The following is a 15,390-nucleotide window of genomic DNA, read 5'->3' as shown; positions in this document are numbered from 1 at the left end:
TTTTAGAAGAGAACATAAGATAAAATGGTAACCTAGGGGTTCTTAGAATTCTTAGACACAAAAATCAAGATCCATAAAAGAAAAAAAATGGATAAATTATTTTTCATCAAAATTAAAAACGTCTGTTCAATAAAAGACTACAAGGATGAAAAAACAAGGCAAATCTTTCTCTTGACTAGGAGAAAATATTTGTGAATCATATATCCAGAATATACCATATAATTCTCTAAACCCAATAAGAAAACAAACAATCCACTTAGAAAATGGGCAAAATCCTTGAATAGACAACTTATACTGATGGTGAATAAACACATAAAAAAAATGTTCAGCATCAGCCATAAGGTAAATGCAAATTAAAACGACATTGAGATAATGCTACACACCTATTAGAATGGTTAAAATAAAAAATACTAACAGTACCAAATGATTGCAAGGATGCAGAGAAACTGCATCTCTCATTCCTTGTTGGTGCGGATATAAAGTGAAAGTGCAACTCTGGAAAATAGTTTGGCAGTATTTTAGGAAGTTAAACATACATTTACCATATGACCCAGCAATTGGACTCATGGGCATTTATCCTAGAGAAATGAAAACTTATGTTCACATAAAAATCTGTGCATGAATGTTCATAGTAGCTTCATTTGTCATAGCCCCAAAATGGAAACAACCCAAACGTCCTTTAAAAGGTGAATAGCTAAACAAACTGTAGAACATCCACACTGTAGAATACTATTCATCAATAAAAGAAACTAGTGATACAAACACAACTTGGGTCTATATCAAGAACATTATGCTGAGTAGAAAAATCCAAAGCCAAGCTCAAAAGTTTACATGTATAATGATTCCCTTTATATGACATTATTAAAATGACAAAATTATAGATGGAGAACAGATCAGTGGTTGGCATGGGATAGGGAAGGGAGAGGGTTTAACTCTACAGGGGTGGTAGGAGGGAATTCCTCTGTGGTGACAGAGCAGGTATGTATCATGATCATGGTGATCAGGGGACAAAACGTCATAGCGCTGTGCACACAGACACACAGAGAAAGAAACAAAAAGGCTTTCCTTGCATGCACAAACCAGAGAAATCCAAGAAAGGTCTATAGTCTAGTGAATCGCATGTGTCAATGTCAATATCCCCATTTTAATAATTTACTATAGTTATAACAGTCCCCACTGGGGGAAGGTGGCGAAGGGTACACAGGGCTTCTCTGTACTACTTTTGCAAATTCTTGTGAGTCTATAATTATTTCAAAATAAAAAGCTAAAAAATTAAATTTTTATTTTTTGTTTTCTTTGTTGTTTTGGGATGATTTTTGGAAGAAGAGACTGAAATGTCTTTACTCCACCATCTCTAAAACCGTTCACTTTGTTTATAAATATTATAGTCCATACCTTATTAACCTTTAAAAATAAACAATTTAGTGGTCATATTTTTTGCTACCAATAAAATATAAGGTAGTAAGATCTTTATTCCAGCTCTGTTAATTTTTATAAACATTCAAAAGGTACAAATGAGTACACAGTGCAAAGCACATCTCCAGCTCTCTCTGTAGATAGCCACTGTTGCCAGTTTTTTGTGCATCTTGGATGTCATTCCACAGTTTTCTGTGTCACAGTGTCTGTTACTAGTAGTGTTACTGTGCTATAGGGGACTTTATGTGGAGGGGCAGGATGATGGCCAGGGCCACAAGGAGGCACCTCCTTTGTGTTATCCTGTGATAGATTTGATGTAGATTAATGATCTTCTCCTTTTCGATATTAATGTATAAGAAGACAAGCTGTACATTTGATTATCTAGTGTGGATTCAGCTATAACAATGTCCTGTGGTATTGGGAACACACACACACACACACACACACACACACACACACTGTTATGGACTGAGTATTTGTGTTCCAACAAAATTCATAGGTTGGAATCCTAACCACTAAGGTGATGGAATTAGGAGATGGGGCCTTTGGAAAGTGATTAGGTTGTGAGGGTGGAGCCCTCATGGTGGGATTAGTGCTCTTATAATGGGGACCCCAGAGAGCCAGCTAGTTCTCTCTCCACTGTGTGAGGATACAAGAGGTTGGCAGTCTGCAGCCTGGAAGAAGGTCCTCACCAGAATCCAAACACACTTGCACCCTGATCTCAGACTTCCAGGCTCCAGAACTGTGATAAATAAATTTCTGTTGTTTATAAGCCACCCAGTCTGTGGTACTTTGTTGTAGCAGCTGGAAGTGACTAAGACACACACACCCCCCATGTGTGAGACTCAGAGTTGACTAGCTAATTACTGCTCTGAGATTAAATTCTCAGAAGAATGTCTTACTAATTGTGCTTTAGATTTTCTATGATTATATTTTAAAATATTATAATACATTACTGTTACAAAATATTTGAACAACACAAATCAAGTAGTATATGGAGTAGGTTATATACTTTTTGTTAGTTTTTTGCTTTAAAGGAAGCATCTTACCTCACTGCTGCTGATGCTTTGCAAGAGTATGTTTTGATTTTTGGTAACTGTCATCATATCAGTTGGAGAAGAGTTTGTATCATGACAAATGTCGAGCAATGATTCACCGTGTCTTTCTGTCAAAAGAAACATAATAATATGTTTTCATAAGATTCATCTCCAGCAATTTCACAGAAAGATCTAGCTCTAGATTCTAAAATCCTCTCCATTTTGTCAAAGATTTCCCTGAAATAGTGGTCTGGATCCTGACGAAGCTTCAGGCAATCGTTTTCACAGGAAGAGATGTGAGGACAACAAACGTCCACAGAATGGATGGTTTAAATTTTTTAAAAACAAAGGCTTTAGTGGTAACTGCTATTAGTTAAAGAGAAAAAAAACACAGGTACTTTGAGATTTTCAGCAGGTAAAATATTTTTAAGAAAGTTAGGGTGGAATCAATCAACATCTGGGAAACTACCAAATCTTGAACTCTACGAGAAATTAAAAGTTACCAAGAATCAGATTTTTGGTTTAACAAAACTCCAATCACCTCATCCTTGATGTCTACGTCTTCACTACAACACCCTCTGTCGGGGCTGGGACATGAGGAAGGACTCTTTAACCACTAAAACCATCAACAGCTGGCTCAGGGTTAGGAGCCCTCTTCTCCAGAGGTCCACACACAGAGGAAGGACATCTGTCCTTCATGTTTCCCTAGGATGAGCCCTCCTCATGGACTTCCACTTGTAGAAGGTTGGAAGAAGCTTCTCGGTCTCTTCCAGCTAAACCCTAGAACACTTCCAGGCACGGTACAGGGTAGTGAAGACTTAGTGCCAGCTCAGTCAATACTGGATCTTCTTTTCTCCACCCTGCTCTGAAGCCCCTGAAGTCACTTTGTGGGGAATAGGGGTAATCTCGGCACAACACGGCTATCACCCAAAATGAGAGCAATCTAGGACCTTACAGACCATCCAATAGTTTTAAAAAACTTAGATCACCCAACCTTTTTTCTTTAGTTAGTGGAAGGGGAGATATCATGAAGTTAAATAAGTAGTGATCAACGGCTGTCACTTCACACGTTTAGAATTGACTGGTTTGTTTTAGGCAGAGTTGCCAGGTAAAACCTGTAACAATTAGCCAGAAATCACATTTGCTATGCAGCTGCCAAGGACAGAGGCACTCAGCCACTCTGAGCTTACTTCCTGTCTAGCGCTTCCTGTCTAGCCACATTACATTGACAGAGTTCTGAACACCAAGAGTCACTCCCAATTAGTTGCCAGGGGACATTGCTCTTATACAGCTCCCCCTCCTGCTATCCTGACTTCTTCAAATAAGCATGGGCTCTTTTCAACAAAAACTTCCTCTTCCAATGGTTCTTCCATTTATTTTGTAGCTGCAACAAAATTAAACAAGTGATCTATTACCCAGACCCTCCATTTTTCACCATATTTTCCTTCTTTGCTCTTTGCAATCTATCTTCTGCCTACATCCTGCCATTGGAACTTCTCACTTCCCTACCACATCTACCTTATAATCTCTTTTTTAATGTTACATTGTTTCCCCACACCTTCCTTCTTGCAACCCTCTCCTGATTCTCTTCTCTCTCTCACTCCCCTGAGTCCCAACCGATACACCAGTCCCCAACTGTGAGTTCATCTCCCCAGCTCCGCCTTCTGCAATCTTCTCACCATCATCAGTCCTCAACAATCGCACCCACTGTCAGGTCCTCACAATCTCCCTTCTGCAGAGAACTCCCAAACTAGCATTTCAACCCGTCCTTTCCCACAAGCCCAGTCCTATAGAAAACTGCTAGTTGAGCCCTAAGCTTCCATCAGATTCAATGCTTTTAAATTCATTACCCTCTTCTTCAATATCCTCACCAAACCTCTCCTATTTTTTTGGTTGTATTTCCGTCTCTCCACTTCCCAGGCCTGAAACTTTATAAATCCCTGCCTTTTCCCTCAAATTCATCCTACACAATAGAAAGAGGTTAATTTTCCTCTAACATAGCTTTTAGCATTCTCTGGCTTAAAATCTTTTAGTGACTGTATTTTATTTCTTTAAAAAAATGATGTCCTTCAGCCTGACATCTAAGGCTCTCCCCTCAATTCATAACCAGTTTCTTTATGTGTCTGATCTTTTGTTTCTCTTCTCCCTGACGTGAACTTTCAGTGCCAGTCGCCCATTTGCCCCTGGGATAAGCCATGCTCACTCACAGCACGGCGCCTCTGCTCCACAAAATCAAATCCCATCCTTTTTTCTAGGGTCAGATGGAGTCTCACCTCTTCCTTGATACCTTCTTAGGTATATAGCCTTGTCTCCTGCCCCAGAAGCTTCAAACAAAAAATGAATCGAACAATAAAGTCAGGCCGCTTTCACAAAGTCACACGCTGCTCAGTGGCACACTTTTCATTATCCCTTTCTCTGTGGCTGTTTCTATGTCTTTGCTCAGATTCTTTTTTCCCACCTATATGAAACTTTTCCATATGTTACCCAGCCTCCAAGAATCATTATAAGTCCCTCTTCCCCTTTCAAGTTTACAGCAAGCTCTTTCTCCTCTGACTTTCGTGATGCGCCCCTGGCCATTCGCACACTTTCAAAAGTTTGGACTGTGCATTAGACTTCTCTGCCCGCTTAGAGCACCTAGTCATGGGCCTTGGACAGAGTCACCACTCAATAAATAGTTATTGGCTTGATTTCTTTAAATGAATCCATCAGACAGATGTAGAAAAAGAAAGATTTCTAATAGGGCTTTTCTTAGTTGGGAAATTATGCATGTGGATTAGAAATAGTTACCTGGTTTTGGCATAGAACTCATTAGGATGTCCAATAACTGCTGTTTCCTGAAACTCTCTATCTGTGACACATAATGTATTGCTGATTTTCCACTAAAATCACAGAGTTTAGGATCTCTAGGAAGAATAGAATCAACATCAAATGTTATTTAGTTAAATCTATTGAAAAAGAAAACCAGTATGAGGAGAAAAACATTGACATCAAATAAATAAAAAGTAATCTTATATAGTTTGGGGATGATAATAATAATGATTTAAAAATGTATGAGATAGAAGGTAACAGTTTTTCAATATTTTAAATAAAAGGAATTTTCTCTATATCTTATTCCCACCCCCATTCTAAAAACATTCTAAGATTTGCAGACAATTTCCAACTTTGAACAAAATCCAAAGGTGCACAAAATTGAGTGCAGATAAAAAACATCTTGATAAACTGCTGTCTTATTATTCCAAATAGCTCACTTGATTGTGTTTTTGTAAATTTCCAATGATTTAGCTTACTACTGCCTTTCTTGGTATTTCTTTGTACTAATAATGCTACCAGCTAGCTCTTTTATCATTCAAAGTGGTGGAATGGCATAGAATCTCTCTTTAAAAATAAGTTGACATGTTTATTTCACAGACTCTTGGTTAAGAGGTGTGATCTTGTCATAAAACCAAGGTGTCCCTCTCCACGTGTTCTTTTCCTTCCTCTTTGCTGTGTCCCAAGGTTGTTAAACTCAACTGGCTGATCTAAGGACTCTTTACAATAGCCCGAATATCTTCTCATCCTGTCTATGCTGTACTGAACCCTAGCATTAGATATCAGCTCAGAGAGGTCCAAAGGCAAATGATGAGCGTCCTATAAACAGATAATAGTGGGGGAAACGATGATAAAACTCACTTCACTTGTCATATTCTCCGACAAGGAGCAAGTTGATCATGGTCTCTAACCTAAAACCTTTGAATTTGAATCTCTTTTTTGCTATGGGGCAAGGTAATGTGTTATGAACTGCAACAATATTCTCCATCAAAGGTCGTAATTCAAAAGAAATAGCATAGGACCAAGAACTGGGGGCTGCCACGACCTTGATATGTGACCTTAAGCAAGTCACTTAACCTGTCAGGACTTCCATTTGCTCATCTGCCTAGACTAGGGTTTCTCCAAGTGGTATCCTTTGATCTCCTATATTCTGACCCTAACCCAGACCTATTGAACACCATCTCTGGAATGGTGTCCAACAATCTCCATTTTTATCAGTCACCCCAACTGTTTCTTAAACTAAAGTCTGAGGTAGCTTCAAAATTTCCATTTTCATTCCATTATACTAACTGATCCTTTTACAATAGCTCATGTTCCTGACTATACTTTTGTTCTTGAGGCTTCCTCCTTTTTGGTTTTTTTTTGCCCAAACAAAATTCATATGAATTACTGAGAAAGGACTTGGGCCATCTGTTCTTATTTGATAACTAGGTAACAGCTTTAGGAAACTGCAATAATAGTGCGAGAAACTGCTTATTAACACTCTTATTTTTTTTGAAGTTAATTGCTTACCTCGCCCCTTCTAAAAGAGCATTTGGCATATAGTAATTTTAACATACCTTGAAATCACTATTATAAATTGCTTTTGAAGCATTGACGATGTTTTCCAAAATAATTGGTAACATCTTGGGGGTAGGGTGCTACATACTCAAGAATTATTTGACATTCCCAGTAACTACCAAAACGGTAATTATTTAAACAAATAAAACAAAGAGCTGGATACCATAAGAATAATAGATAACAAATTTTAATATCTATACATCACTTTGCAATTGTAAAGTCACTTTTATGGTGATGCAGGTTCATTTAATGTCTATATCGTAGAAAACACTCTGTGTGTCAAGGATTACACGTGCTTTCTGTAAAGAACAGTGGAATAGACACCCTTCAGCGGGTGCTGACGGCCCACTCGTACTCACGCGCGATGCCTCAGGAGCTCAGACAGAACTTCCACAGGTCTGTAAACTGTTAACATGTCAAGACTCTCAAATAGGTCCACATCTCTCACAGCCAGCATCAGAGGGGTCAAGCCGTGTTGGTTTGGGAAATTTATATCCAGAAACTCTTCAGATGCCTTTAAAAACATGAAGCTTAATTTCTGTCATGTTTTTATTGTACAGCTATTTATACTAATCTTTGCATTTTCATGGCGTGGCCAATTTCTCATTTTAACTTCAATATATTCTTTCTCAACGTCTATCCTGAGAGGGGGCTGATGAGGTGAAAAAACAAAAACCCGAGAGACAGACAGATCTGCCTTACCTAACCTTCCTGGTAGGTGGCATCAGGGACACCCTGTTAAAAGGTGATAAAATCACACTGATAATATGAGGGACATCCAGTTAAATGATGAATGATTTTCATTTGGGATACACACTAAAAAAATTATTTGTTGCTTATCTGAAATTCAAATTTAACTGGGTGTCCTGTATTTTTATTTGCAAAATTTAGCAACCCTGCTTGCGGATCTTCAGAGCCTCAGCCGTCAAGTTGGAATAATACGGCCTTCCTTGTGGGGTTGCTTTGATGATTAGAGAGAGAATGTGGAAAGCACTTAGCAGAGTGTCTGACACATGGTAGGTGCACAGTAAACATTTGCTGAATGTTTAATAAGGCAGCTTCTTTAACTGCCTTATGAAATGGAGGTAGGTATACAGATGTCATTTGATGCTTTAATGAAAGTACAATTTAATTTGGGCAATTCAGAACTGAAAAGCTACTGGAAGGCCAAAACATCCAAAGTGTGCATTTTATAGACCAAAGTAACTCATTCATTTCCATCTCTATGTCACTTTATGCCACATCAATATAGTCAGCATCTCTACCCCAGTTTCTCCAGGGACAAAACCGAGATAATGATATTACTTCAGCAGCGTGCTGTGGGAATTAATTAGTTAATTTTTTTTTCAGTCTCTAAGAAGAAACCACCTCTGATATCAGTGTTTATTATTAGTTAGAACCAACATCAAAGTTCTGAGCTGAGAATAGTCTTGCAATAGCACATTAATGCAGCATCTATTGATCAAGCTCTGGACCCAGCTATAGGCACCAGTTTCTTAAAACGTGGTTGCTAATCTTTGGGGATGAAATATGTGGTTATGAAGACAGGCATTGGGTTATAATTACAACTATTGAAAGTACTATTAAAATAAAATGTATTGTCTTTCAAAAATATTCTAAGCCTCAGTTCATGATGCGTGGCAACTTTAAACTATCATTCAGTACAACAAAAGAATTTAAAGTGTCCTTTGGTTTTGTTATATCTATCCTTGAACTGCCCGTGACTAGAATATCTTTCACTTTTTCTTCATCTGTTTGTGTCTTTACCATGAGGGATTAAAAGAAACCGTTTCCTAGCAGCAATTGATTTTCTTTCAGTTAGAAGGTCATGTGGTCTGACAGTATCTCTGAAGGTAAATGCCAAGAGTAGGCAATGGCCGGTCACCAGTAATTAACATCCTTGGTTATGTATGTGATTATGCAAGTTGCTTTGGGAAAAAAACAGCTGTAGGTAGAAAATCTAAACAAGAGGATGAATATCCCAAGAAGACAGCATTTTAAAAATGTATCCTCTTAACTCCTTTAGTCACAACTCAATATTATGCGAGGCATAGGCTCCCTGATTCCCTTTTCAGGATAAAGATAATAACTGCAACTGGTCCAAAGGGATCTAAACAGCAATTGTACAAATGGCAGTGATGTCAGGGGAACTCCTCTGAGCAACTTGACGGTAGTCCTCTGGGGGCTTCCTGGGAGCAATCATTTCCCAGGGGTGCTGTGTGACTTCAAGCACTCAGCTTCAATAGGTGGGAATAGGCGGCTGCTGTGTTCTCTTATTATCTTGTTTTCTACCCCAGCATCCTGTTTGATCCCATTTCTTGCTCATATTTCCTGACTGAAACTTTCTTGGATTGCGTTTGGTAAGAACTTGTTTTTCATTAAAAGGAGTCATATGTAGTCTGTGCCCTTCTCACCACCCTCCCAAAGGCAGAAGTAAACATTGGTTTAACTAACCAGTAAGTGTTGAAGTTGTTCGAGGTCACCTTGCCATGAACTTTGTAGAAGTTGCATTTGGGGAGCCTGGATTCCGTTAATTGCCAAGAGTTGTCTTTGGATGTCACAGTTAGCTACATGGACTGCGGTTTGATGGCTGTAATTGCAGAGGGTGATGTCCACTCCCTTTTCCAGAAGAAATCCAACAACCTGCAACAGAATACAATTCTTATTTAGTATTTTTGAGTACCAACAGTGTCTTTGGAGCTGGGTAGAAAACTGACTTAGACAGGCTCTGAAGCATGACATGGGAAAGGAGAATCAGAGGGGAATAAAAATGGAGGGTTGATTAGGACGCAGGTCACTGCTACTTGCCTTTTTAGTTTGGCAAACAAAAATCTCCATGATGCATATGATTTAGGGATAGTATTTTTGTTTTTTTTAGGACTAGAGATCTGTGAGTGTTTTATGTAAAACCTACACAACATATTGAAGATTTGTAACCATCTATAATTTAGAATATAAAACCACAGGGAGTCAAGCGCAGTAAGTGTGCCTGTAGTCCCAGATACTCAGGAGGCTGAGACAGGAGGATTGCTTGAGCTCAGGAGTTTGAGGCTGTCGTGCACTATAATCGTGCCTGTGAATAGCCACCACACTCCAGCTGGGGCAACAGAGTGAGACACTGTCTCCAGAAAAACAAAAATAAAAATAAGGATTCAGGCTTATATATTCTTGAATGTTGCAAGTATTCCTGCAAGTGTTTTTAGAGAGAAAGTAAACTCTACTCTAAATGATGAAGGGATAAATTATCTAACAAATAGGAATTGGGTGCCCAGTATGTGTCAAGAAGTGTCCTTGCTGAGATTCCAACAATGAACAAGATTGGTAGCCAGTCTTTAAGGCATTTACAGTCTAGTGAAGAACAGAGAAACGAATTAAAAAGAAAAAAAGGCACTGGCAACGTAGGGTGATAAATGTAATAAAATAGGTGAATACAGGAGGCTGGAGGGGGGTCAATTAGAAAAAAAAATCTATTAAGCTGCCTCGGAGAGCCAGGAAGACTTCTTGGAGAAAGTGATACCTAAACTGGGACCTGAGGGATCAGGCCCAGTTAACCAGCCAAAGGCTAGGGAAAGACTGCTCCAAGCAAAGGACAGGGTGTGACTAAAATACTGTGGACAAGAGGGTAAGTAAATTCAAAGCTCTGTGAGGAGTTAGGTATAGCTGGAGCTCAGGACAGGAAGAAGAGGAGAAGGAGACCTGAGTGGAGAAGTCAGCAGTACATAAGTCCTGAGAGACCTTACAAACCCCTGCGAGGAGTTAGGGATGTGTCTTCAGGGAAGTGGGCAGTCGGTGAAAGATTTTAATGAAGGAAACAACATGATCAGATCAGTGTTTTAGAAAATCACTCTGACTGCTTAAATAGATTAACGCGAGGAAGAATGGAAGTGGGGAAACCAGTGAGAAGACTACTGCGGTAGCCTCGTGGAGAGATGATGGTGACTGAATGAGGGAAATGGAGTGGATGAGGAACATCCAGGAGGTAGAATTAATAGGACGTGGTCATTGATTAGATGTGGGAGCTAATGGCGAGCCAGAAATCCAGGGTAATTCCAGGTTACGATCTTCGGTCTACTTTCTTCTGTCTTCTTTACTGCCACTGTAGACCAGGCCACTGTGGTCCCTTGCCTGAACCAATGGAACAGCCTTCTCACAGGTCTCTCCATCTCCAAATGCCTTTGCATGAAACCCACCAGAATGGCTCAAATCAAAAAAATTCAGATAACAGCAAGTATTGGAAAGATGTGAAGAACTTGGAAACCTCATACATCATTTCTGCTGGTGGAAATATAAATGGCGCAGCCACTTTGAGGAGTGGTCCAGCAGTTTCTCAAATGATGAAACGTAGTTACCACATGACCCAGCAATTCCACTCCTAGGTCTGTGCTCAGGAGAAATGAAAACATACACCCACACCAAAACTTGCACACAAATGTTTATGCAACCATTATTCACAGCAATCAAAAGGTAAAATGACCCCAAATTTCCATCCATGGACAATTGGATAAATAAAATGTTGTATATCCATATAATGGAATATTATTTTTCATCATCGTTTGGCTATAAAAATGAATGTACTGAAACATGCTACAACATGAATGAACCTTGAAAACATTATGCTAAGCGAAATCAGCCAATCATGAAAGATCACACACTGTAATTCCATTCATATAGAATTCCAGAATAAGAAAAGCTATAGAGACGAAAAGTGGAGTAATGGCTGCTTAGGGCTGGAGTGGGTGTTGGTGAGAAAGGATAGGGAGTGATAGCTAAAGGGTATTGGGTTTATTTTCTTCTTTTTTAGGGGGATGGAGTTCTTTTTGAGGTGATAAAAATGTTCTAAAATCGACAGTGGTGATAATTGCACATCCATGTGAATATACTAAAAACCACCAAATTGTCCACTTTGAGTGGATGAATTGTATGGAAAGTGAATTATATCTCAATAAAGCTGTTTTTGAAAATGGCTTTGCATGCATTTATGGCCCTTCGCGATCTGGCTTGCATTTCCAGCCTTATCTTGTGTCACTCTTCACCCTCCCTTTGCAAAATCTAGTCCCCTTTCTATAGCTCAAACATGCCAGCTTTTTTCCTGGCCAAGTGCCACACTGGAGGCACTGTCAACCTGTGCTTCTGACTGATATAGGTCTCACTTGGGAGGCCTAACAATTGTAAAAACCACTCTCTTTTCCCCAGAGGCTCACCCAGGACTGTACTTCTTGTGTGGAAACCAGGTATTAACTTGCCTGCATCCTGAAAACACAGCGACTTATGCCTTGGGGATGGTCGCAGGAGATCTACAAATGTTGAAGGAAATACATCAGTAGATGATGTGGCCTTCATATGACTGTGGAGCTCTTTCCAAAATGAAGCTACTGTTGATTACTTGAGGGAGCTTCCCAGAGAAATAGCTAACTTGTCATTTAAGGGTAATTTTCCCTGCGACAGGAACTACCCAATTATAAAAGTGCCATACGTTGGCCTCGTCCTGCTACTTGGAGTCCTGTTGATAACAGCTTTCACTGGATGTTGTATGAGACAAATTGAAAGACTTGGTCCCAGCCTCTGTTGATCAGATTAATCAGAGTGGCCAACAGAGTGGTGATGTTATGGGCAAATTCATTAGAAGCCAAGAAAGTGTAGGAATGAGGGGTAGATGTCATTGGGAGACAAGTCTCCATGGGTCTCTCACATTTCTGCAAGTCTTATGAGCAAAGGCACAGACTGCCTTTATTCCAGACTAACTTTTCAAGCTTGTTTGTATAGTGAACAACCTTGGAGGACAGAGATAGTGTCTCCTTCTGGAGCAAAGAGTAGTTTTGCCTACTGCCCATTGTAAATCATTAGGATTCTTAAGTTTAGGGCTCCTCTGCTGTAATTCAACCCACTGCATGTACAGTGGTCATCTGGTCCTCCTCCTACCACCCAGTGGGAATTGGGGCTCAGGGAACTTACACAAAACTGATAATATTCTGACTAATGCTATTGTTATGAGTATTAAATTGTCCTTTGTCTCTGATCTAGGAGTTATATTTCTTCTGCTAAGAATCCAAGTAATTCTGGCAGGCTAATTTGTTAGCTGCAAGTAGGATAAAATCTCAGCTTTTTCATAGTTCTTGACAGAGGTTTGCAAGTGAAGGGGCCTGAGAGAGGAAAAGGCGTGGTTGGAGGAGGTCATGGGATCAGTGGAGGTGTTTGTTTATTTATATGTTAGCGGAAGGTAGAGATATAAGCACATTTAAATGGTGATGGAATGGAGCATCACTGTTTGTAATAATGAAAATCTGGAAAGCACCCAGATGTCCATGAAGGTAGGAGAGACAAATAAGTTGCGGCATACGTTTTTATCCAGTGAAATACTAGATAGCACTAAAAATGAAAAACCATAGCTATGTGTTTCGAAGTGGATGAATCTCAAAAATATGATAATGAGTAGAAGAAGCAGCAAGTTACACAGAAACATATATGGAGTGTGGTTTGGGTTTTTTGTTTTGTTTTTGAGACAGGGTCTCTGTCACCAAGGCTGGAGTGCAATGGCATGATCACAGATCACTGCAGCCTCACGCTCCTGGGCTCAAGCAATCCTCCTGCCCCAGCCTCCCAAGTAGCTGGGACTATAGGCGTGCACTACGATGCCCGGCTAATTTTCTTATTTTTTGTAGAGATGGGGTCTCTCTCTTGCTCAGGCTGGTCTTGAACTCCTGAGCTCAAGTGATCCTTCCACCTCAGCCTTCAAGCGTGGCATCTGTGTTTGACTCACTTCTGTATCCACTGGGAAGTCTAGTTATTGCTTTGGGTATAGCAGGAATGTTTGTTGACTGAGGGAAAGAATAAAAATGATGCCTATCTAGATTATTTAGGGTATCCTTACACCGTACCCCACTTTGTGCCTTCAGACATTCTCTTGTGGGGATGGATGATAATGCTATTCACAGATATCTCATTCTCAGCATCCTTAGCTTAGAAGACTTTTTATCCTTGGGCCCAGCACACAACATGTTACCTCTGTTAGATTTTCTTCTGCTGCAGTAATAAGAGGTGTATTTCCCGTCTTTGGGTGCTGAAAGTCAAGGTTTCCGAGGATGGAATGGACTTTAGTAATGCGGTCACAGATGAGTTCCACATCACCTCTTGAAACTACTTCCAGGAAATCATGAATCAGTTTATTTTTATTCATCTTGTTAGTTCCATATAATTGCCTTGAAGAAAAAAAGAAATGATTTAATTATGTGAGATCCAGCAAAGCAGTGGGTGGTTCAATGTAACACATCCTGCCTTTACCGCCACCTGTTTCCTTCTTTTATGCACAAAAAAATATTATAACAGTTTTAAAGACAATTTTGGAAAAAGGAGAAAATGCCACAATAGCACCAGGCTTGGGTTTTTGCGCACGTTTTGAATTAGGAACAATGATAATTTTACCATTACCTTAGAAGCTCTGTCATGGTACGGGAAAAAGGATGGATCAATAGCAGAATGGAAAGAGCACAGGCTTTCGAGCCCATCGGAACCTGGATTTAAATCCCTTCTCCACAGATGTCCAACAGTGTGACCGTGAACACGTTGCTCATCTTCTCTGTGCTTCCTTATCTCTAAAATGAAAGTGACAGTCCCCTCTACAAAAGGTTGGTGAGGATCTGAAATAATATCTACAGAGTGTTGGCACATTCTATAGGAGAAAATTCTTGTTGGATTTTATTTTCTTTAGTGTTGTTTATTAACTGCCTTATAATTATCTTCCTTTATGGAATGCCTATCTCCCCAGCAACACTGTCAAGTCTCAACAGCAACGGAAGTCCATGCCTCACCCTTCGTATCCTCTATAATTCTAGCACAAAGTTATGGAGGAGCATGGTGGCCCCTGTTCTAGATTTTCCAGTAAAGCCTAATTTTAATATCCCATCTTGGTTTCCCAAATCATTCGAATAGCTCTTAAATTGCAATTTTGGGGATCACCAAACTACCCTCTCTCTACATGGAGCCTCTTGACATTAGAAATAGCACAAAATCCTTTGTCAGACTCTGTGTTCCAACCTCTGCTTTTGACACCATAGTCACTGTATGTAGCCACATGTGGTTCACTGAACGGGCAATTTACTTGCAATGTAAAAGCAAAAGAACAAGAGGCTCATTTCATAATACATCATTGCGGAGGAAAGGTAAGAAAAACAGGAAAAAGTCTAGAATTGGTCTTTAATGTTCTAAACACACAAATGCCTTCTGGGCAAGATTATATAGAGCCCTCATTCTCAAAAGAGAATATGTACTTCACCCTACAAAGAGTACTATTCCATGAATTCACCCACTCATTAGGAATGTATTAATACTATATGCCCTTTAGGGGCTCTCCCGGACCTGTTCCAATGGAACATAACACAAATAGTTAAGAAAAAACACAAGAAAGAAAATGTATAATTAAGGGTTGATGCAAACAACAGGTAACAAATCTTGAGAAACAGGGTGTCAGTGTGAGCCAGAACACACCCTTGAAAGAAGCCACCCGTGATATCTGGAGAATCAGAGTGCAGGAGCAAGAGCTGTTCTGTCAGTGGACAGGTCCTACACCCAGGCC

At 39.7% G+C, this 15,390-nt stretch overlaps 1 protein-coding gene across 5 annotated transcripts in view; it reads right to left on the bottom strand.

The window, feature by feature from the left end:
- MAP3K19 (mitogen-activated protein kinase kinase kinase 19) overlaps positions 1-5,281 on the bottom strand; it is a 41,661-nt gene extending 36,380 nt beyond the window's left edge. For 3 of the 5 annotated variants that reach the window (XM_012650509.1, XM_012650510.1, XM_012650511.1), the window contains exons 1-2: positions 5,241-5,262; positions 2,466-2,581 (exon numbers count right to left, since the gene is read on the bottom strand). In XM_012650509.1, coding sequence (XP_012505963.1) covers positions 2,466-2,581; positions 5,241-5,262 — 138 coding nt within the window. Of the gene's footprint in view, positions 1-2,465; positions 2,582-5,240 lie in introns of all 5 variants that reach the window. The other 2 variants (XM_012650507.1, XM_012650508.1) reach the window with 1 other exon arrangement.
- Positions 5,282-15,390: the final 10,109 nt, after the last annotated feature.

The sequence above is a fragment of the Propithecus coquereli genome, unplaced genomic scaffold (genome assembly GCF_000956105.1).
Source record: "Propithecus coquereli isolate 6110/MARCELLA unplaced genomic scaffold, Pcoq_1.0 Scaffold33, whole genome shotgun sequence".
Classification (NCBI taxonomy): Eukaryota; Metazoa; Chordata; class Mammalia; order Primates; family Indriidae; genus Propithecus; species Propithecus coquereli.
Note: the sequence above shows the minus strand (reverse complement) of the source record. Positions and strands in the feature narration are given on the sequence as shown.